Source organism: Idiotropiscis lumnitzeri, chromosome 9 (assembly GCF_059441095.1).
Source record: "Idiotropiscis lumnitzeri isolate Australia: NSW breed Sydney's pygmy pipehorse chromosome 9, RoL_Ilum_1.0, whole genome shotgun sequence".
Lineage (NCBI taxonomy): Eukaryota > Metazoa > Chordata > Actinopteri > Syngnathiformes > Syngnathidae > Idiotropiscis > Idiotropiscis lumnitzeri.
The window spans coordinates 22,421,346-22,445,508 of NC_142399.1; the positions used below are offsets into that span (position 1 = coordinate 22,421,346).

General features: G+C 43.4%; 2 protein-coding genes across 4 annotated transcripts in view; one reads left to right on the plus strand and one right to left on the minus strand.

Moving 5' to 3' along the window:
- nvl (nuclear VCP like) overlaps positions 1-24,163 on the plus strand; it is a 127,280-nt gene that overhangs the window by 96,539 nt on the left and 6,578 nt on the right. For all 3 annotated transcript variants that reach the window (XM_088304114.1, XM_088304115.1, XM_088304113.1), the window contains 4 exons: positions 16,055-16,161; positions 18,002-18,078; positions 22,597-22,688; positions 23,812-23,909. In XM_088304114.1, coding sequence (XP_088160240.1) covers positions 16,055-16,161; positions 18,002-18,078; positions 22,597-22,688; positions 23,812-23,909 — 374 coding nt within the window. The remainder of the gene's footprint in view (positions 1-16,054; positions 16,162-18,001; positions 18,079-22,596; positions 22,689-23,811; positions 23,910-24,163) is intronic.
- On the minus strand, positions 334-13,758 carry LOC148331445 (uncharacterized). The gene is made up of 5 exons (XM_088305268.1): positions 12,398-13,758; positions 9,219-12,306; positions 8,312-9,128; positions 670-840; positions 334-559 (listed from the first exon to the last, which is right to left on the minus strand). Exons 2-5 carry the CDS (start codon positions 10,684-10,686, stop codon positions 334-336), a joined length of 2,682 nt encoding a protein of 893 aa, XP_088161394.1. The 5' UTR covers positions 10,687-12,306; positions 12,398-13,758.

A 24,163-nucleotide genomic window follows, 5' to 3' on the forward strand; every position in this document is an offset into this window, starting at 1 on the left:
ATCTGTTAATAGTATCATACTCTCACATATTTTATACATTTCTAGTTACATGTTTTTACAGTGATCAGTTTGATTTGTTTGGGCTTTTTTAATGTCATCTACCTCTTTTTGAGTAAAGTGTATGCTTGTTCTTATTTCTTGGACTTCCTTGGTAATAATGTCAAGTCGTGAATTGGTTAATCCTTTAAAATGTTCATGCTGCTGTTGCATTAATGCTGTGAACATAACTTTTTGCTGTTGCAGTAGCTCGTTTACTTGCGTGAGTGTGATGTATTCTTCGTCTGGCTTTGCTTCCTGCTTTGGGTCGCATGTTGATCAGGCCTCGTTTCTATCTTAGAGCTTGTCTGTGGATTTGTCGCTGTCGGTGGTGGTGTGGTACGGATAGCCAGTGGTGACGTCGGCTCTGCGGGCACTCTCGGCTAGCTTGTTTGGTGGGCAGGCTGTCCTGGCAGAGCGGGCTCGGCTAGCTGACTCGGCTGGCAGAATTGGCGGGATCGCTGGCGGGTCACTGTCGTTGACTGTCGGTGCGTTCCCGGTGGCGGGCTTGCAGGCGGCTCGCCTTTGCCGTCACCGACGGCAGGCAGGCTCGCGGGTGACCTCGCTGTCGCTAGCTCGCGGGCAGCCGGTTGGCGGCTAGCTGTCGCCGTCGCTGGCTGCAGTCAGGCTCACTGTGGCGGGATCGTTGACGGATCACTGTTGCTGACTGCTGGCGGCCTCGCTATGGCTGTTAGCACAAGGCTCGCTCTGGCTCTGTCGCTCTCGCTCGCTGGCTGGTAAGGAGCACCTGACTCACTCACGCTGGATGGCTCGCTCACACTCACGCTGGATGACTCGCTCACGCTGGATGTGCATTCACAGTACAAAATCGTTCTGTACATGCAGTAAACAACACATTGCAGCTTATCGTCTGGTGCGGCTTGTATATCTTTTTGGGGGTGGGTGCTGCGGATTATACACCGGTGCGCCTTATAGTCCGAAATATATGGTAGTTGTGTTGTCCTAGTTTGGGAGGTTAAATGTTAAACACAGCAAAATAAAACTACCGTATTTTCCGGGCCATAGGGCGCTCTTTCAAGTCCCAAATCTTCCCCAAAACAAACAAAGCGCCTTGTAAAGCGACGCGCCCATTATATGGACTAAGCATCACGCACTCGCAACCATCAACCCTTTTACTCATTGGGCTGTTCGGAGTGCATGTTAGCTCACCCTGCTGGACAAAGTCTGAGTCATCTATGCTTCTAATTGACCGTGACTTATACATTATGTGACTTTGGTGTTTGGGTGATGGTGTAGGAGAAAGCTGGACAAAAGGGCACCTGTCCACAATGTTGTAGTCTGTCTTATCATTTATGTTATTGCAAGCTAGAAACTTCCCAGGTTTAGACAACAGACAAAAAGCCCAAAGCACAACAGCACATCTCTCTAAACAGCCATGTGATTGGCTGAGTCTGAGTGGCTCCCAAGAAGCCATTGCTGTAATTGGCTAAGGCTGAGTGGCTCCCAAGAAGCCATTGCTATAATCTTTTTGTGTTCTTTTTATTTCTTTTGGGTATATTGATGGCATGAGAGATACATGTTTTGTGTTAATCTTATTTCTTTGTTTCATTGTTTGCTTGCAAGACACCTTTTAACTGGTTAGAGTCATTATTGACAGTGATTCCTAATAGTTTCATGACATCTGTCATTGAAATGGGGTGATACCTCTGGCAGCGATTCCTTATGCGATTGAGTCCAAGTGAGCTGGCATCAGCTGAGCTAGCGCGAACGAGCTAGCGTGAGCAGCCGAGCTAGCGCCTTGTAATGCGGCGCGCCTAGATATGCATTAAAGACGGAAATAGCACCCTCAACTGGTGTTGCGCCCTTTGAGGCAGCGCGTCGTATGGCCGTAAAAATACGGCAATCGGAATCCAGCCCTTTTTTTATTTTCAATCGTAAAAAAAATAAACAATTTGACCGATATGACATACTTGTATCGCAATATAGTTTTCAGCCATATCGCCCAACCCTAGGACAATGAATATTTTTGGGATAGCAAATCTGAGCCCAACAACGCCACCTTGGGAATTGCGCCAAATGGAAATATAAACTAATTGGTTAGGCATTCAAGGTGGTTGTACGGATTGAGCAGGAGGCATGGTTCCAATAAATATCGAATTTTTTTGTTTAAATCAATACTTTAAAAACTTAACAAAAGAACCGGATACACGAATCAGAGCTGGAGTTTACTGGTGGACTGTAGAGGGAAGAGTCACAGAAGAAGAAACACCCACTCGAGTGAAACACTTTCACAGGTTGAAGTGGGCAAGAGTAGTCATGTGCATTTGCATTTTGGTGGTGATCCATCGCCGTTTTAGACAACAGAACTGAGAAAGCAAGCAATATTACCTCGCTTGCTTCCCTGGTCTGATGTAGATGCTGAAGCCGGAAAAAAATAACAAGCCAAACTCCGAAACGGGCGTCCCAATTTATCATAAATTTCATCCCAAAAAAAACGTCATTTTTACCAGCACACCTATTTTATAAGTGCCAATGTTAATGTCAATGAGGCGTCCCTATAAGGTCAGTGTTTATGACTCCACTACAAGAAGGACTGTGGTCAAAAATGGCAAAAAACACTGCTGTCACAAAAGGACATAAAGCTATGTCTCAAATTTGCAAAAAAGCATCCTGATGATCCTCAAGACTTTTGGTGAACATTTATTCATTAAATCAACATGAGAATTTGGAGTAATACGTCATAACAAAACTAACTATGGTGGAAAGTGTGGAAAAGAACAAGAATATAATTGTGAAATAAAAGAAAACATTTAAAGCTATTAAAAATAGATGATCTTCGGCCAAGCTAGTGTTAACGTTCTCATAAGTTGGACATGTGGCTCCATCACTAACTTAACCACCTTTTAAATAAATTCTGACTCAGTGGTGCAGACAGGAGATGTCAGGAACAATTGGAGGAAAAATTTAAAAAAAGCAGATAAAATGAAAAAGCGGTTTAGCATTGCACGTTCAGATGTGTGGGCGCGATGCGCAAGGCTGCTTGACGTCTCTGTGGAGGAGAATTGCACGGTGTTCTGAGCGATTGGTGCTGTGGCCAAAAGTTTTGTTGCCTCGGTAAGCATACCTTTACGTGCATCTGGTGTCGTTTCATTCACGGCATTGCTCCGAGGCATGTTAGCACTTAACTGCTCATTGTGGGAAGATTCTTGAAAAGCATCATCTACCAGAACAAAGGTCTCTCTGGCTGTGCACCCATGAGGTCAGGAGAGAAACAGGGACCACATGGCAGAAAACAAAACCACAAAAAGAAAGCGAGAGACAGGAAGTTGTTGCAGCTTCATACTTTGCGTTGCTCAAGCCAGGCTCCTCCTGCAGACTTATGTGAGGTTAGGAGGCGTACTCGTGGACACACCTACCCTGTAGAATTTTGCAGATCCCGAGAATGTGCATTGAAGAATATGATCATCTATTAAACACAACATGAAACCCATCTGCAATGTATAATATAAGGGCTTATCAAAATTGAATACACAAGAGTTTTAAGTTCTTTTCAAGTTAGTTCTGTTAGTGAACAAAGGACGAAGGCCCTTTGCAGTTGCAAAGTGTCACGGGACGTAGGAATGTGAGTAATCTGAGGGGATGGTAGTTCCCGTCCTTCAGCCAGAATTGAATGTTAGACACACCATGGTGACTGTTGACGAAAAGGAACAAAGTTGGTGTTCATCTGGCGAGTGGCTATTATCGTTACAGGTATAATATTCAGCGGGGAGTCCCGTCCAATATGGCAGTGTTTAAACTCTTCTGAAAAGAAGAGTGGTCCAAAATCCCTCCACAGCGGCGTGTACTCATCACCAATTATTGCAAACATTTGATTTCAGTTACAGCTGCCAAAGGTGGCAGAACTCGTTATTGTGTTGAGCGGACAATTATTTTTTCACAGAGGGCCAGATAGGTTAGTTGTGTTTTCTCCCTTGGAAAATAAAATCATAAAGATAAATGAAAATATGTCCTTTATTAGTCCCACAATGGGGAAACTTGCAGTGTTACAGCAGCAAGACATATATCACACAGAGGTGGTGGTGTAATGTAGCCGTTAATGTATAACATTAGCAGCAGACATTCAGAAAAAGCAAACTTATGCAAATATAAACAGTATATACGTAGATACACAAATCTCCATGTATATACACACATCCAACAACAACAAGTGTGAGGAAACATCAATTAATCATTTTGAAACTGCATTTTATATATCCTTGGGATGTCTCAATGCTATATTAAAATTGGTTTGATGAAATTAAACTATTGTGGGTGATAAATATGCTAAAAACAATGAAATCAGCAAGGGACTTAGATTTTATTAGTGTGGTTTGTTAGTGTGTTAGTGTGCTGTGGCATTTAAGAGTGAATCTTGCCCAAAATAGACGGGTCAGCCGATAATGCGGAGCGCCTTGCGTACGGACCGAGATCTTAGATCTGTACTCGTGTTACTGTCGAGAGCAGGCATCACCAAATGGCGGACCGCGGTCCGGATCTGGACCGACGGATGGTTCGGACCGGAACCATGACCAATCTATGATGAAATTTTTTTCAGGGCGCATTCGCTAACGTTGACGCTGCAATTCTAGTTACGCAAAACGCGTCACTGATTTGAGCCAATCAAATCTTTTGTTTACGATCCACTGCCAATTGCGCAGCAGACCGGAAGAGAGTGCTGCTGACAGTATGCCTTGCTAAAAAATTAGCAAAGTCGACGCGTGTTGTTTTAAATGAATGGATGGAGAAATTTAGTTTTGTTTTGGCTGCAGCCGAATCAAAACCAGTGTGCATCATATGCTCCGAAACCGTCGCAACATTGCCAAGCGCCACTACGAAACAAAGCACCGCCCTTTTGTGTAATGTTATCCGCTGAAGTTTGAGGTGAGCGCACGCAAAAACATTGAACTTTGAGTGCAGTATAACAGATTTTTACATTTTCGTTTACAGGCCCAGCGCCATGCAAATGAATGTTCACTAAAAGTATCATGGATTTTGGGGAAACATAAAAAAAACATTCAGTGATGGGGAATTTGTGAAGGAGTGCTTAAATGAGGTTGCACAAACATTATTTAAAGGAAAACACAAAACCCAGATGTGTGAAATAATCTACCAAATCCCAATGGCCCTGACTCCGTTCCAACCCAGATTTAAATCACTGGCAGGGCAGTCACAAACTATTTTTTCTCATTAAGAGAAGTTTAAAAAATATTCAAAAGAAAAGGTGGTGTCAAAGCTCATTTTGAATTCGTTTTTCATGAGGACAGCCATTTTTATTGATTGTGTACTGAACATGTTGACCTGTTTTACTTGGATAATTAGGCCTTCCGTTTTTTTAGGCTGATAACTCTTTGATTTAAGAAAAAAAAAGTAAAAGATTTGAACTCAATGCTTAGCACTTGATATATTTTTTTTCTGGAAGTGGCACCCTTAAGTTCCTGGAGCCACATTTTCTTGAATGTGAAATAAACGCCTTATATTTGTTTGACTGGCAAACGTGTTTAATGGAAACATTGCTGAATATTTCGTATATAAGTGCGCTCTGTTGAAAATGACTAAATATTGAAACTACATAAAAATGTGAGCATTAAGACATTAATAATAATAATAATAATAATAATAATAATATTCCCTTTATTAGTCCCACAATGGGGAAATTCGAGATTCGAACCCAGGCCTCCTGGGGAGACTGGGTCCTGAACGCGGCGCCTTAGACCACTCGGCCATCCTGGGAAGTTGGACTTTGGTTCGGACCTTTTAATTGGAAGAAATTTTCGTCATAGACCTCTGTGACTTTTAATTGAATACCTCTGGTCTAGAGCAACGCACCTGACCAACTTAGGGCATTTCACAGTGCATGTTAGCACTCCTTGTTGGTAAAGTCTGAGACTACACAGTCCTGAAGAATTGACTGGGAGACGTACATTGAGTGAACTCCCCTGTGGGTTTCGGTTTGAGACAGTCAGTTGACAAAAGACCAGTATGTACGTGTGGGAGAAAGCTGAATAAAAGGGCAGCTGTCCTCGATGTCGATGTCTGTCTTACCATTAATGTTATTGCAAGCAAGAAACATCAGAGGTTACACTTACAGACGATGGAAAAAAAAAATACGCTGCCCAGAGCACACAACTCACGACCTCTCTCTAACACCAGCCTTCTGATTGGCTGAGGCTGAAGGACTGCTTGCTTTTCATCATTGATAAATGTGTTGGGTAATTTAATTTCTTTTTGGGATATGAATGGCATGAGAGATACATATTTTGTTTTGTTTTTTTTTGTTCCTTGTTTTGGTTGTTTCGTTGTTTGCTAGTATGCTGTTCTGTTGATGATGGGTGATGGAGTTTTGGTTTTAAAAGCTTGATTGTAAGGAATGTGGTGACTAGTGACATCACTCCCCCGACATAGTGATGATCATCATGTACTGCAATGTATCTGACCGACTGCCGGTTCTGTCAGGTTTAAAACGCCCTGACGCCTTATTTAGACTGAATCAACTATACAGAGAACCAGAGAAGACCAGTGAAAGCTTTGTTTTTGACCATTAGCGAATGGGAGAAGAAGCCAGGCCAGAACGAGCGTCTTGTTTCGTTCAAGCCTTTGCAACCTCTGGCTTTTCCCCGCCCATTGCTCGGTCTTTTATTAACAATCTTGGCAGCCAATGGGGGTCTGTTTAGCCTAAACTAATCACCAGAAGACAGTAAAACATCAATAACTAATCACCAGGAGACAGTAAAACATCAATAACTAATCACCAGGGACTCCAGTAGGCAGAAAATCACAACTCACAGTGTAAAGGTCTGTTTAACTAAACACATCTTCAGGATGGTGTGTGTGCGCGTGTGTGTGTGTTAAAATAAGAAGTGTCTATGTGTGTGTGTGTTTAACCATTAATAAGTGTAAAAAACAAAGATAAAGATAAAGATGTCCTTCATTAGTCCCACAATGGGGAAATTTGAAGTGTTACAGCAGCAAAGATATAGATCACACAGAGTTGGCGGCGTAATGTAGCCGTTAATGTATAACATTAGCAGCAGACATTCATAAAAAGCATGCAAATATACACAGTATAAACGTATCTAGTGTAAGGAAACACTCCTAATGCCTGTCCATTATACAGAGGGGGAAACACTGTAATGATAAAAACTACTGAATGATTGAAAATACTGCAATGATAAAGATATTACAATGATAAAAGTACTGTAATGGTGAGAGTACTGAAATGACAGGAAAGTACTGCAATGATAGAAAATACTGCAATGATAAAAGTACTGTTATGGTAAAAGTACTGCAATGATAGAAAAATACTGCAGTGATGAAAGTATTGTAATAGTAAAAGTACCGCAATGATAGGAAATACAGTAATTATAAAAGTACTGCAATGATAAAAGTACTGTAATAGTGAACATCCTGCAGTGGTAGAAATACTACAGTGATAGAAGTATTGTAATAAGAATACTGTAATGGTAAACAAAATACATCATTGGTCGATGTTTAAGTACACCCTTGGCTGAAAGTACAGTAGTAGTTAATATTGCATCCTAGGACTGCACAGTTGCACTAATGCCCTCCTGTTTGTAGGCCTGACCCAATGTTCTTGTTAAAAAGTCTGACAGCAGTCGGCAGGAATGAGCGGCGAAATCTCTCTTTGGTACAGCGAGGGTGTAAAAGTCTGTCACTGAAGGAGCTGTAAAGTGTTCTCAGAGTGTCATTGAGTGGGTGGGCTGGTTTGTCCAGCATTGATGACAGTTTTGCCGTCATCCTCCTGCCCCCCACTGAGTCCACAGAGTCCAGGGAGCAGCCCAGGACAGAGCTGGCCCTCCTCACTAGTTTGTTCAGTCTCTTTTTGTCCCGGCCCGAGATGCCTCCTGCCCAGTAGACCACTCCATAGAAGATGACCGTTGAAACCACCGAGTCATAGAAGTTCCTGAGGAGTGTTCCCCGAACGCCAAAGGACCTCAGCCTCCTGAGTAGGAAGAGTCTGCTCTGACCCTTCCTATAGAGAGCATCTGTGTTGTCGCTCCAGTCCAGTTTATTGTTCAGATGAACACCCAGGTACTTGTAAGTTGAGACCCTCTCAACATCTGTTCCCTGGATATTCACTGGTGCAGGTGGAGAGTGCAGACGCTTGCGGAAATCCACCACCAGCTCTTTGGATTTCCCAGCGTTGATTTGGAGGCGGTTCTGCTGACACCAGTCCACGAACCCCTGCGTAACCCCTCTGTACTCCCGATCGTCATTGTCAGTGATGAGGCCGACAATCGCAGAGTCATCAGAGAACTTCTGCAGGTGACAGGTTGTGGAATTGTATTTGTAGTCCGAGGTGTAGAGGGTGAACAGGAAGGGAGCCAGCACAGTTCCCTGCGGCGCTCCCGTGCTGCAGAGGAGCACGTCAGACACACAGTCCTGTGTTCTCACGTACTGTGGCCGGTTTGTGAGGTAGTCGTGAATCCATGTGACGAGGTGGTGGGCCACTCCCGCCTGCTCCAGCTTGTCTCCCAATAAGGCGGGCTGGATGGTGTTGAAAGCACTTGAGAAATCAAAGAACATGATCCTCACCGTGCCCCCCGCCTTCTCCAGGTGGATGAGTGAAGTGTGGAGCAGGTAGATGATGGCATCATCCACACTGATGCCAGGCTGGTATGCAAACTGGAGTGGGTCCATTGAGGAGCTGACCAGGGGGCGCAGATGGACGAGGACCAGTCTCTCCAGGGTCTTCATCAGATGAGATGTCAGCGCCACTGGTCTGAAGTTGTTGAGCTCCTTCGGATGGGGTGTCTTTGGAACCGGAACCAGGCAGGATGTTTTCCACAGCTCAGGTTGAACATGTGCTGGACGATTCCACACAGCTGGTCTGCGCAGGATTTGAGGAGCTGGGAGCTGATCCCATCTGGGCCTGCCGCCTTCCTCGCCTTCATCTTCCTCAGCTGGTTCTTCACCTGAGATGTTGTGAGGAACAAGGCTGAGCAGGAGGAAGTGGTGGTTGTCTGATGAGGCTGGGAACTGGAGCCTGTGGAGAGAGAGAGGGGCGAGAGAGGGGGAGAGAGGGTCTTGTTCGCAGTGGCAGGAGGGGTGGGTGGCGGCTGCATCAGGGAAGCCTGAGCGGGGTCAGACATTTGATCAAACCTATTGAAAAATAGGTTCAACTCATTTGCCCACTGAAGCCCCCCCCCCCTTCTGGGTCTTACCTGGTTGTCCGTGGCCTGAGATGGTCTTCAGGCCCCTCCAGACATCCCTGGCATTGTTCCGCTGCAGTTGTTCTTCCATCCGCATCCTGTAGGACTTTTTCCCCTCTCGGATCCTCCTTCTCAGCTGACGCTGCACTCTCTTCAGCTCGTCCTTGTCGCCTGAAACAAAAGCCCTCTTTTTCTCCTTCAGGAGAGCTTTAATGTCCGGTGTGATCCAGGGTTTGTTGTTGGAGAAACATCTTACCGTCCTGGTGGGAATGGTGTTCTCCATGCAAAAGTTAATATAGTCTGTAACTGTGTCTGTTAGACCATTAATGTCCTCACCGTGAGCTTCGCTGAATACCTCCCACACAGTTGTGTTGAAACAGTCCTTCAAGGCCTCCTCGGCTTCTCCGGACCATCGCTGAACTGTGCGTGTCACAGCTGGCTGCCTGCGGACGAGAGGTTTGTACACAGGCAGGAGAGCAACCAAGTTGTGGTCAGCTTTGCCCAGCGGGGGGAGGGGCAGTGACGTGTACGCCTCCTTGGTGTTGGCATAGAAGAGGTCCAATATTTTATTGTCTCTGGTGTGGCAGGTTACATATTGTGTGAATGAAGGCAGAGAGGAGGAAGGAGAAGCATGATTCAAGTCACCAGAGATAAGGAACAAGGCATTTGGGTGCTGTGTTTGTAGCCTGCTCACAGCTGCATTGAGTACATCACAGGCTGTCTCGCCGTTAGCAGAGGGTGGCACGTACGCCGCCACCGCGATCACATGACTGAACTCTCGCGGTAAATAGACCGGACGCATGCTAACAGCTATCATCTCAATGTCCCGACTGCAAAGTTGATCCTTAACAGTTATGTGCCCAGGGTTACACCATCTCTCATTAACAAACACAGCCAGCCCTCCCCCTTTTCTCTTACCGCTCTCCAGTGTCCTGTCCGCGCGTACTATTTGGAAGCCGTCCAATTCCACAACGGCGTCCGGCGTTAGCTCTGTTAGCCACGACTCTGTGAACACCAGCAGGCTAGCCTCCCGGACAATCCTCTCGTGCCGGGTTAGCGCTGTTAGCTCGTCCATTTTGTTGGGGAGGGATCGAACATTCCCCATAATAACGGACGGGAGGACGGGGTGATATCGTCTCCTTGCCTGGCGTTTAGCCCCCGCACGACATCCCCGTCTCTTCCTCCTCAGCTCGCGGGGGTTATCGGGTCTCGCTCCGGGAGCCCACGCGGGGTTAGCACGGAGTGCTAACAGCTGATCTCTTGTGTACACGATCGATCCGTAGCTCTGAGTTTCGTCTCCGGACACGATCGCGCAAAAAACAGCCCCCAACAGCAGTAAAACCACCGCAAGTTGGATGTCCATTGCTGAGGTGAGGTAGAAATAAAATAAAAAAGGGCAAAGGGAAAAAACACACGAAAAAGGCTCAATAGTGAGCCACGCTGCTGTAAACAGGCAGCCACTCGCGCGGCGCCGAAACATGATTATGAATACACAAACTGATTACCTATCCTCGGCCCATCTTACAGTTCAGTTGTCCCAAAAGCTGCCCGAGCACCTGCAGGACTGCTTTTGACATGTGACAAACTAAATTTTTCCCTTTCAAAGCTGCCTTTCTCCAAATGTGGGGTAGCATGCATGCTAGCTATTGTTTTAGCGTATGGGCATGTCTTGATGTATCTGTGCCCAATAATACGGGGCGCCCTTTGTATGTGATTAATAGAGTAAAAGCACACGCAACTGAGACTGCGCCGTTTAATACAGTTATTTGAAGAGTTATTTCTTTTCAAGCTATTTCCAACACTGTAAATGGGCTAAAATTGCTGAAAAATTATAGCCAAAGTCGGGAAGGATCATTAGCGATTTGTGAAAATAAAAATGATTTTTAAAATTTTTTTTAAATCGCACGATAACTTGCTAAAATATTGATTTTATTGCTAGGCCTGACATGCAAGGTTCCCGCTGGACAGTGGCGATAATTACTTTGGACATGAAATTTTCCTCCAGCGCTCCTAGAATGTTAGTTTAGGTGCTACTGTCCTCGTCGTAAATAATGTTCATCTGGAGCCCTGTATGACACATTGAAACATTGCTGATATATTTTAAAATTTTCCAATATGTTTTAACCTTAGATTAAGATGAAAAATAATACACTAACCAAAGCATTTTCTGGAAACTGCAATCATGTTTAAGAGCCTTTGCGTTTGTAATGAGTAACATAACACCACCCCCTGAATACGTCATCAGTCTCATTCGTGTTACCTAGCTTGAACTATGAGATGTGGTTCCAAATGCAAACCACTTGGGCTGCAGGAACTTTTTATAACCAGGATTTTATATTCCGAGGAAATAAATGTCCCTGGCCTTGATCAACTTCATTCAATTGACTCTCACATTATCTCATCTGTTATTGTATAGCATCATTGTATGTGTCAAATGTTGACCAGTTGGCATCCATTGCAGCCTGGTCATCCTGGAAGGGGGATTCACCCATCTGTGGTCCCTTCTCAAAGTTTCTCAATTTTCCCCTAATGGGGTTTTGAGTTGTTCCTTGCCCTCCTGGGGGTTAAGATCGGGGATGTCGATTGTGGTTATGTAAAGCCCTTTGAGACTGTCTGTGATTAAGCGCTATACAAATAAAATTGACTTGACTTGTTGGAAAAGTGTCTTAACTGCTGTGTATGTCTTAAGAGCTGACCGCATTTTGTTGTCATTAATTTGCTGTAAATAAGAGGTACAATTAAATAGCTACAGTACTGGCGTTTTTTTTTGTTTACTGTAAAATGAATCTAATTCATTTGAAAATGTTTAGCGCGAAACACCAACACCATGGATGACAGTATAAGTACAGCTGGTTCTAGTTTTGACTCTGAGGCGGTTAGTGTTTCCAGGGCCGGGGTGTTAGAACTGCAATCCTGGGGGGCCACTTGTTTTCCATCTCTCCCTCCAGGCTTCTTCAGAGCTTGCTGATGAGCTGATCATTTGAATCAGGTGGGTTGCAGCCGGGAGAGATTGAAAGTATGCAGGAAAGTGACCCCTGTTCCAGGGGAATGTGTTTCTCTCAAACATTTCTCTCAGCTCCAGCTCGCCTTCCTCTTCAGTCTTTGAAGAGAACAACAGATGGTGCGTGTCATGCTTTGCTATACGGTTTTACCTCGACACACATCAGGGCGGTGTTGAATTTAGACGGTACCTGCAAAATACTCTGCCTTCTTCAAAAATCTGGAAGACATGTCAGCGCGTGGAGCCGTCGCACGACGGGCAGGGTGCTGCTCCACAGCATCCACTCGTCAGGCTCGCAAGACAGAGATCAGCAAAACGCTCTGAAGGTCGTCCGTGCCAGCAAACCCCGAACCTGAAAATCCAGCAAGAAAACGCGGCTAGCGGCTAGCTTACCTGCTACCGGTTGCTGCTTCCCGGCTTCACTACCCAGCCCAGCTATGTCGATCAGCTATGACTGGCTTGCTTTCTGCTGTCCACACGGTTCACCACCGCCTGCTCTGCTTCAACACCCGGACATCCTTTATGTGCCCCGGCGAAGATGCACTCACCGGGGCTCACGCTGAAACTACCAATACGACAACTCCAGCTCCATCAGGTCGTTCTGGCCCAACGCTCGCCGCCCACGGAAGAACACCGGACGCCGTGCGGATCCCTCTGTGCTGACCCGCGTCTCGAGATCAGATAGCATCGCGGCCGCGAGCAGCTGCACTGCTGTCAACATCGGCCTGCTGAACATCCGCTCCCTTACGAATAAGGGCCATTTCGTTCACGACCTCCTGACAGACCGTGAGTTTGACATTTTATGTCTGAGACATGGCAGCAACCGAATGATAATGGTACTCTCAAGGAAGCTACCCCACCGGGCTTTGTTTATCATGCTGTACCTTGCATTACCGGTAGAGGAGGTGGCCTCGCGATGATTCTGAGCGAGGATTTTAAATTTACGCCCGTAAATGTGCCCACTTTTTTATCGTTTGAAGCTGCAGTTATACAGCTATCTGGATCAACTCCCCCACCGATTGCCACTATTTACCGACCACCGAAACCAAACAAGGAGTTTATCACTGACATCACTGCATTCCTCACTCATCTGTATACACTATCCCCTAATGTGATTCTCTTAGGAGATTTTAATATCCACATGGACAATATCAATAACTCACTCACCAAAGACTTTACCTCCTGTCTGAACAGTTTTGGTTTTCAACAGTTTGTCAACTTTCCCACACACAGTAAAGGACACATTCTGGATTTAATTTGCTGTTTAGGATTATCATCAACAAACTGTAAAACCGATCTTCTGCCATACACAGATCATCTATTGCTTTCATTCAGTGTTAATCTGTTCTTTTTTAAATTCGACCCACAACGCATTATGCATTTTCGTAAAATCAAGGACATTAACCCGGACAATTTAGTATCACTTATCAACAACATGCCCAGCACTGATTGTCTTTCTACAACAGATGAGTTTTTGACACACTACAACTCAAACCTCCATAACATTCTCAATACCCTGGCCCCACTCAAAACGCGAACTGTCTCCTTCAACCAAACAGCACCCTAGTTTACCCCCACCCTCAGACAACTTAAATCAAAAGGCCGTCAACTCGAAAGACTATACAGAAAAACTGGACTCACTATTCATAAAGAAATGTACACTACCCACTTCCTCCATTACAAGGACTCAATTTCCAAAGCCAAATCTATCTATTACTCCAGTCTAATCAGTTCCAATGAAGGTAACCCCAAAACACTATTTTCTCTCATTTCTAAATTCACTAAACCTGCTGACACTCTTCCATCACATCTCTATTCCACCGATTTCTGTAATACTCTGGCCTCATTTTTTACATCCAAAATCCAACTTATCCACCAGCAACTCACCCCGCCTTCTGCCCCTAACCTTCCTTCTCCATTCTCCCTGACTCCTTCCGCCCTGTTTTCTACATTCACCTCCCCATCTGTCCACCAAATTTCAAACTTAATTCAGAAGTCCAAGACATCTACTTGTCAACTCGACCCTCTGCCAACTGTCCTCGTCAAAGTCTCTATCCCAGCCCTCTCCCGTCTCATCACGAACATTATTCAAACTTCTCTCTCTACTGGCAATGTACTCTCCCATCTTAAAACTGCTATTGTCACTCCCATACTTAAGAAACCTGGCTCTGATCCCTGCTACCTGAACAACTTCCGTCCCATATCAAACCTACCCTTCATTTCCAAACTTCTAGAAAAAACAGTGGCTGCTCAACTTCACACCCATCTCTATTCCAATAACGTCTATGAACAATTTCAATCTGGCTTTCGTTCCCTTCATAGTTCTGAAACTGCCCTCCTCAAAATATCCTATGACCTTCTCCCTCTCTGCTGACTCCGGTTCACTCGCCATTCTCCTTCTCCTTGACCTCAGTGCAGCCTTTGATACTATTTCTCACTCCATTCTCCTTGACAGACTTTCTTCCATCGGTATCACCAGCACCCCCCTCTCCTGGTTCCGCTCCTATCTTTCTGACCGCACCCAGTTTATCCAGCTCAAATGTTTTAGATCCCGCCCCTTTCCCCTCACTTCAGGTGTTCCTCAGGGTTCTGTCCTTGACCCCTTGCTGTTTATCATCTATCTTCTCCCTCTTGGTAATATCTTCAGGAAACATCACATCCATTTTCACTGCTACACGGATGACATCCAGCTCTACATCTCTACCAAACCAAACACCACACTTCCACCATCCTCCCTAACCAAGTGTCTGCAGGAATTAAAATCATGGTTCACCGCAAACTTCCTCAAACTGAACAGCAATAAAACTGAACCCCTCCTCATTGGCACCAAATCCACCCTAAACAAAATAAACAATTTCTCTATTCCCTTTGACAGCTCATCCATCTCCCCCTCCCCTCAGATCAAGAGTCTGGGTGTCATTCTTGATAGCACTCTCTCCTTCACCTCACACATCAACCACATCACTCGCTCTGCATATTATCATCTCAGAAACATCCACCGGCTTCGCTCCTCTCTCACCCCTCACTCCGCTGCTATACTCGTTCATACCCTCGTCACCTCCCGACTTGACTACTGTAACTCCCTCCTGCTTGGTCTCCCTCAAAAAACCCTCCATAAGCTTCAGCTGGTCCAAAATTCAGCCGCTCGCGTTATCACGCTCACTCCATACAGAAACCATATTACGCCTGTCCTCCAACATCTCCACTGGCTCCCCATTACACACCGTTTTCAATATAAAATCCTGCTCCTCACTTTCAAAGTTATCCATAACTTTGCCCATCCATACCTAGCTGACCTCATCCATATTCCGACACCTGTCCGTTCTCTCCGTTCTTCCTCCTCTGTCCTCCTCAATGTCCCCCCTGCTCGCCTCGTCACCATGGGAAGCAGAGCCTTCAGTCGCTCTGCTCCCCAGCTCTGGAACACACTCCCCGCTGACCTCCGTAACTCAGACTCATTACACATTTCAAATCCAACATCAAAACACATCTGTTTAAACAAGCTTATTCACTCTAACCATAAATTAATTTTCCATTTGTTTTATTTTATCTTATTTTATTTGATGTTGTTTTTAACATTGTATTTATATTTTTAACTGCGTGTTGTAAGGTGTCCTTGAGTGCTCAGAAAGGCGCCCACAAATAAAATGTATTATTATTATTATTATTATTATTATTATTATTATTATTCACACTTTCCTACAGTGTATACCAGCTGGTGCTCTATCCTTGATCCTGCCTGTCACAGTCAGCAGTTCTGGTCAAGTGGTTGAGAAGCCAGGATAATGTTTTAATTAATTAATAAATTTATTGTTAATTTATCATTTTTTTTACCCTCTCATTCCAGATATCATTGATCCTGCCATACTGAGACCCGGTCGTCTAGATAAAACATTGTATGTTGGTCTGCCACCTCCAGCTGACCGCCATGCAATTCTGCTTACTATTACAAAGGTACGTTAAGATATCACTTTAAGGCAGAAGGTGCATCACCAGGGTTTATCCAGTTTTACAAGTTTTATTTTTTTGTTTGAGATCAGCAATCATTAAAATGCACGGGCCACTTTAAAATTCTTCAGCCTAAATTGATTAAAGACGCTAAAATAAGTCATACTCGAGCTGTGAGCAGCTGTAATGGAGCCTCACAGCCCTGGCAATGTTGGAGTACTGGCACATTGGGATGCTCGCACAATGAATTGGAATTTCTATTTTAAATTGAAGTAAAGGGCTTCAGAGACTTTTTGTCAGTTTTAGGCTGTGACAAGTGCCTCCAACTTTTGTTAGATATTGTTGATACGTACAACCAGGGCTGCTTTGCTAAAAAGTTGTTGGGGATGTTGTTGAGCCATTTAAAAAAAAAAAAAACGCAAAATAACCTTAAATATTGAAGTTATTGTCTGGCCTGAAGTTTTTGCAAAGTTTCATGAGCAACGGAAAAGGCTCTATCACAGCGGTAGGGAACATTTTTGCCTGAGAAAGCCATGAACACCATATATTTTCAAATGTGTTTTATTGAGAACCATTCAATTTGTTTAGAACTAAGTACATAATTGAATTTTATATAATTTGAACATTAAGCCTCTAAATTATTTTAATAACTTTAGCTATTGCTAATCAATATGAGAATTTCTTACCATTCATGCGACTTCTGGTGTTGCGTGATTTTGCTTGTTGGGTCCAAACACATCGCTGCTGCTGCTGCTGACTAGCTTGCACTCTTGATTGTAGCTCTTGACATGCTTTCTTCCTGCTGTCCCCCACAAAATATTTGAAATGTAATATGGCGTGCGTCGAAGCGTCGCTTTATATTTATAGATGCAATTTGATAATTTATTTCTTATTTAGTGCAATGCTCAAAGGTGCCCAGCCACATGGGCTAATAAGAACATTAACAGCAAGCAGCCATTCACAAATACATCAAACAAAGAGTGCCCCCTTGCGTAGTATCCAGGCACGTAATAAAAACTGAGCTCAAATAATATGGCTTATCCTTAAACAGATAGTTGAGTCTTTCTTCCTGTGACATTCCAAACCAATATACAGTGACATCTGATAGTTTGCAGAATAATGTCCGCCTCAAATCATGATACAGAAGACAATGAAACAAAAAATGCATTTCATTTTCAGTATCGTTTAAATGACACAAGCAACAAGACCGTTCCTCCTCTGGGAGAGAGTTAAAACAATCTATTTCCGAAGCAAGAGGAAGAGTACCAGACCTCAATTTAGCACATACTTAACTATGGGCTCAAGTCAGATTCAATGTTACTTATGGTTCAGGACCAAAATGATCTTTTAACAAAATATAAGTCCGTAACTTTGGTTTGCACAAAACCTCTTTTGACCAAGTGTGCTTATACCTTGCAAAATAAAGTTCTTTAATCTCTGCAACATTGCATCTGAATTTATGACTACAGATAAACTGAATATATATATATATATATATATATATATATATATATATACAGACACACATATACATATATACACACACGCATATATATATATATATATATATATATATATATATATATATAATTGTGACATTTACATTTTCACATCGTTAGACCACTAAGGTTATATTTAAAAAACAAAAAGAAAAAAATTTATAAAATTTCCATCAATTTACTATCTACAATAACATTTTAAGGAAAAATACTATATGGGATACAGTATGTGTAATTATGGGAAATAAGATTGGCTTTACCGCGATATACAATACATACACCTCTAAACGAAAGAATGATAATGTTTATAATTATTTATTATTTTTATCTTTTTATCTATCCTGTAGAATGGAACCAAACCTCAGCTGGAGCTAGATGTCAGTCTGGAAGACATTGCTTATGATGAGCGCTGTGACTGCTTTACGTAAGTCTCAAATGTCAGCATCCCTCTTAGATTCATGCATGTCCCAGTGCCCCAAGCCCTGACCTGCACTCCTAAACTTACAGAATAACTTGGAAAAAGGTTTTTGCTCACTGCTGTCGTAAAACAGTTGCCTTTGTTTACAGTGTTTTTGTTTTTGTTTTTGTTTTTCCTTTACCTTATTCCCAGCATGTGGTACACTTTAGTTTGCCACAATAATTCTTTGAACTGACATTGGCCAGTCTGTATCATGAGGACAAGTGTTTTGTGTACATCCACTACAAGACAAAAAAAACTTGCATTTAGTTTCTCTAAGTCAGTTCTGATTGTTTGCCTCTTCCACAAAATTAGTGCAAAACCCTCTTTTAAATACAGGACTACGAGCGGTGGACGTTTTACTAAATTTTGCTGGTCCGTCATCCATCACTGGCCTTTGTCAGTCTGTCATTTTTCACGGCAAATTGAATTGTACCGCATTTGCACGACCATAGGGTGCCCCGTATTAAAGGTCAATGTGTCAGTTAAGTATGCTTTTACTGTATTAAGCACACACAAAGGGCACACAGTATTATTGGACGTAGAAACAACCAGACGTGCATCAGTGCTAAAACAACAGCCAGTAGGGCTGGGCGATAAACCGAAAATTTACCGTTACCGAAATTTATTAGAATGACCGACATCATTTTGCCCATATCGGTAAATTCGGTGTCTAAAAAAAAAAAAGAAAAAGAAGTCTTTTATGTCTGCGGCGATGCTCATGCCCCTTTAAGACGGCTCCAGCGCGTGTAGTCACGTGACTCCTCCCTTCTGAACAAGAATGTAAACAAGACGAGTTCGTAGCTGGCGATTCAAATCCTGAAGCGGCTGACACGGCTGCGGACGAAGTAACGTTAGTTGAAATTGTTCCTGTCGCGCTTGTCCCGAAAATAAAGTGGACATCTGTCGTTTGGAAATGTTTTGGGTTCCATAAAGACGATGTTTAAGCAAAAAAACATGAACTACAAAGTGCATCGTAAGCACCTGAAACAGCGCGTCCAACCTTTTCTTTTTCACCACCCACAACACAACCATGCTGTTGACTTGGAGCTTGTGCTAAAAGTTCAAAGTGAGGAGCAAGTTTGGACAAGTGACAACAGCTCATAACGGAGGCGACACCATACGAGAGAACGTCTCAGAGGTGGACGCGATAGCCGAGCACATAGCTAAAGATAGAGCTCCTCTTGTTACAATGGAGCGGACAGGATTTACACGCCTCATGAAAGTAGCCGACAAGAGGTACGAAAATATTTGCCGCAAACAGGACTTCCGATATGGACAACATCGGGACGGGAGCGGAGACATGTCAAGCATTTTGAATCCACATCCGACTTGTGGTCGAGTCGCAACATGGATCCCTGTTTGAGCCTGACTGTGCATGACATACACGACAAGTGGCGACTGCGCACCAGATTACTCGAGACGGCACATTTTCCTGATGAAGCACACTTGTTTATTTGGCACTGGCATTCCATTGACATTTTTTTCCATTTTATTTAGCATTTTGTTTACAGGCGACTAGCGCCTTTGCACATGGCATTATTTAGATTGTTTACACGATACCTTTACACAAATCTCGGCCTTTGCAAATGGAATTACAGCATCTCTGCACAATATATTTACATAAAAAGATTTTGTGAGAGGTACCCTTTTTCTCCTGTTCTTTGTGACATTGTTCAAGTCATGCAAAGCAAGCTAGTTTGAATGTTTATTCAAATGATTTTTGTACTTCTATTTTTCATTGAAAGTAATGCGTACCAGTTGGTCAATACAAAAAGCAGTTAATATGCATTTCCTGCATTTATTTTGATTTTGGTCCTCAGGGGGAATTTATCGTGCATTTATCGTTATCGAGGTAAAACTGCCTAATTTATCGCGATATTTATTTTAGGTCATATCGCCCAGCCCTAACAGCCAGCATGCATGCTGAAATACGTTTTGAGAAAGGCAGTTTTCAATGGGCAAAATTTAGTTAATCACGTCATTAGCAGTCCAGCAGGTGCTAGGGCAGCTTATGTGACAATTGAACCAGCAGTAGGTCATTGCCATTAATAGTATGTGATCACACAATGTCGAGGGAGGGATGTCACTAGTCACCACACTCCTTACAGTCATGATTTAAAATCAAAACCAAAACTCCATCACCCATCATCAACAGAACAGCATACTAGCGAAACAATGAAACAGCCCAAACAAGGAACAAAGAAATATAATTAACACAAAACATGTATCTCTCATGCCATTCATATCGCAAAAAGAAATAAAATTTACACAAATCTTGCATCAAGTGATACAAAGCATTCTGGAGTCCTTCAACCTCAGCCAATCAGAAGGCTGGTTAGAGAGATGTCATGAGTAGTGTGCTTTTTTTTCCAGAGTCAGTAGTGTAACCTGTGATGTATCTTGCTTTCAAAAACATTAATAATACAGTACAATACAATACAACTTGATTTATATCGCGCATTTCACAACTGCTGAAACTAAGTGCTTTCCATAAGACAGACTTCAACATTGTGGACAGCTGCCCTTTTATCCTGCTTTCTCCCACACATACATACCGGTCTGTTATCAACTATATAACTCGTAGAGGAACACGATGTGAGGCGCGCGCTCCTGGCTGTTAACCCCAGGAAAGCTACTGGACCCGACGGAATACCGGGCAAGGTCCTCAGAGCATGTGCCCACCAACTGTCACATGTTTTCTGCAGGATCTTCAACCGCTCCCTGGCTCAAGCAGTCATCCCCTCCTGCTTGAAAACTTCCACCATTATTCCTGTCCCCAAAAAGTCACCCGCCGTCCACCTGAATGACTACCGTCCTGTTGCTCTCACACCAGTCATCATGAAGTGCTTCGAGAGGCTGGTTCTCCAGCACATCAGGGACTGCCTTCCTCCCACTCTGGACCCCTACCAGTTTGCATACCGGGCTAACAGATCCACTGAGGACGCCATCGACACTGTTCTGCATGTTGTGCTGGGCCACCTGGAACAACAGCAGAGCTATGCAAGGATGCTCTTTGTGGACTACAGCTCGGCATTCAACACGATCATCCCAGACATCCTCGTCGCCAAACTGGACATTCTCGGCCTCCCTGCCCTCACACGCATCTGGATTAAGGACTTTCTGACCAACAGACCCCAGACTGTGTTGCTCGGCCCCTACACGTCCTCCACCCGCACGCTGAGCACCGGTTCCCCTCAAGGATGCGTGCTGAGCCCTCTCCTATACGCCCTCTACACCTACGACTTCCGCCCAGCCCACGGCAACAACACCATCGTCAAGTTTGCTGACGACACGACAGTGGTCGGTCTGATCTCGGAAGGTGACGAGACAGCCTACAGAGAGGAGGTAAAGAGGCTGACGGCTTGGTGCGAGGACAACAGACTGCAACTCAACACTGCAAAAACAAAGGAGATCGTTGTCGACTTCAGGAGGAACAAGACGGTACCGCCCCCCCTCTGCATCGAAGGCGTGTGTGTGGAGAGGGTCCACACGTTCAAGTTCCTGGGAGTACAGATCTCCGATGACCTTTCTTGGACTCACAACACCACAGCAGTGGTAAAGAAGGTCCACCAGCGTCTGCACTTCCTGAGAGTCCTCAGGAAATTCAACCTGGGCAGGAAGCTGCTGCTGGCCTTCTACCACTCGTCCATCGAGAGCCTGTTGACGTACTGTGTCTCCACCTGGTACAGCGGCTGCACTGAGGCGGACAGAGTGAGGCTCCAGAGGACAGTCAAAACAGCGCAAAGGATTATTGGCTGCCCTCTCCCCTCACTGTCGGACATCTACACCGCCCGGTGCCTCAGCAGGGCTCTCAACATCGTCAAAGACAATACCCACCCAAACTCCCACCTGTTCGACCTGATGCCCTCTGGCAGGCGCTACAAATGCATCAAATCGAGGACCAATAGACTGAGAAACAGTTTCTTTCCGAGAGCCATCTCTATTCTGAACTCTCACACAAACACGAGACCACCCTTACCTTGCAGAACAGCATCGTGATGTGTTTTTATATACCCTTCAGTATTATTTTCCATTGCACTCTCTTATTTATCTAATTTATATATTTGTCTGTATTATTGTTGTATTGCACTGGAGAGGGGAGCTCTCTAATCTCGTTGCACTCTTGAGTACAATGACAATAAAGGGAATTCTAATTCTAATTCTATATATTTATATATATATATATATATATATATATATATATATATATATATATATATATATATCCTGCTCCTGTTTTAATGGAAAAAGCAACCAAGGCCGGGCCAAGTGAGGCCGGTGCATTGTGGTCTTAGGCCATTCTGGAAACTGTAATGGAAAAGTGGCTTTTGACTTTCTGTCCCTAACCTAATGTTCCTTGTGGCATCAAATGTAGTTTCTTTGGCCTCTATTTGATTCAGAATTCCTGATTACGTCCTAAATCAGTGTATCTACCTGCCTGTCTGTTAATTTATTCTAATTGAATGTATATATTTGTTACAGTGGTGCTGACCTGACTGCGTTAGTGAGAGAAGCATCAGTTCATGCTCTGAAGGCCTACCTGAAGTCCCAGTGTATACATACTTCTTCTTCTGGTAACACCAGTCTTGTTAATTCTACTTTATGATGGCAGTTTGTCAAACAAAGTCCTTTAAGCGTTTTTATACTTTAAGTATATTTTCATTGACGATGGCCGCCTTTCCATTTGGCTATTAAATTAACTTTTAGACTTCACAATGATCCTTCACGGACCCATATTAGGGGTGAAACAAGTCTTCGAGTAATTCGAGTACCTCTATTTAAGAAAAAAAAAATTCTCTTTTTTTTCCACCTCGGATACCCGGATATTTGGTGTGCATGGTTGGGAAGGCAATTGAACCAACCATACCAATAGTAAGAAGGCCAATTTCAAAATAATGTCGGGACAAATTCAGTAATATACGAACATCAGTGCCTGAATAGGCATTTATTTTGAAAGTTGCTTGTGGCAGCACACTTGACTTGTCTTCCCGACTGGAAATGGAACCAAGTTTATATTGCCATCACAAACTATTGCCACCAACATCAACACGTCATCCTAAAATCATGTTCGGTAGCTAGTCAACAACGCAATAAAAAGTCTAAATAATTACACTGGAATTGTAGAATGCGGCACCTGTTTCGAGTGTTCGCGACGAGTAGCCATCTGACTACTTTTCAAAGGCCGTTTAATAGGCAAAAATGACTTTGTAGACTTTTGATGATGATAGTCTGTCAGAGTTGTAGTTCCTACTGATCAATTTTAAACAAAACAGGCATATTCAAATGTGCTGTTTTAGCTGTCAAGATCGCTCTTTGTTTCTGATGTCACTTAATCTCTCTGCCCTAAATCTGCCCAACTAATGTTTCTGGACAGAAAAATACAGTTTGTTGCTATGCTGCTGTGGACAGTTTGAATTTAAGGATCTTTTTTTTTTAATCTAAAAATAAGAACGAAGTGTATGTTCTTTATTAAGTGATGTCCAATTATCTCTTGTGTATCCATAATTGTTCTTTAAACAAAGAAATTTTATCCAAATGCTTCATTAGTTGGAGTTTTCTGTAGGATATCTGAATGTCCAAATATTTGACATCCTCAGGGCCTATTCTATATTATAGTTTGTAAATTATGATAAGGAAGAAAAGAGGGATAGTAACTTAATCCTATTTAAAAAATGTGAGTGATTTTGTTTCACACAGGTCACACATTCTCCTCTGGACCTGTGGCTGATATCAGAGTGAGCAAAAAGAACGTGGAAGATGCTTTTAGAAAGGTTCGACCATCTGTGTCAAAAAAGGTAAAATATCAATAGTAGAATAGGATAACTTGGCTGTATGTCATCCAGTTGAAATAGTTCTTACCCATCCTCTGCCATTTTCATAGAAGCGCATTTTCAGTCTAAACAAGGAATATTCATGTTTCTTGTTATATATTTCATGTAATTAAAATTTAAATTGACAAATATTCTTAAATATATCAGCCAATTGTTTCTCCAATTTACCTATTTCTATTTCCAAATGCTGTACCCTCTTCCTGTTGTCCTTTTTCTTC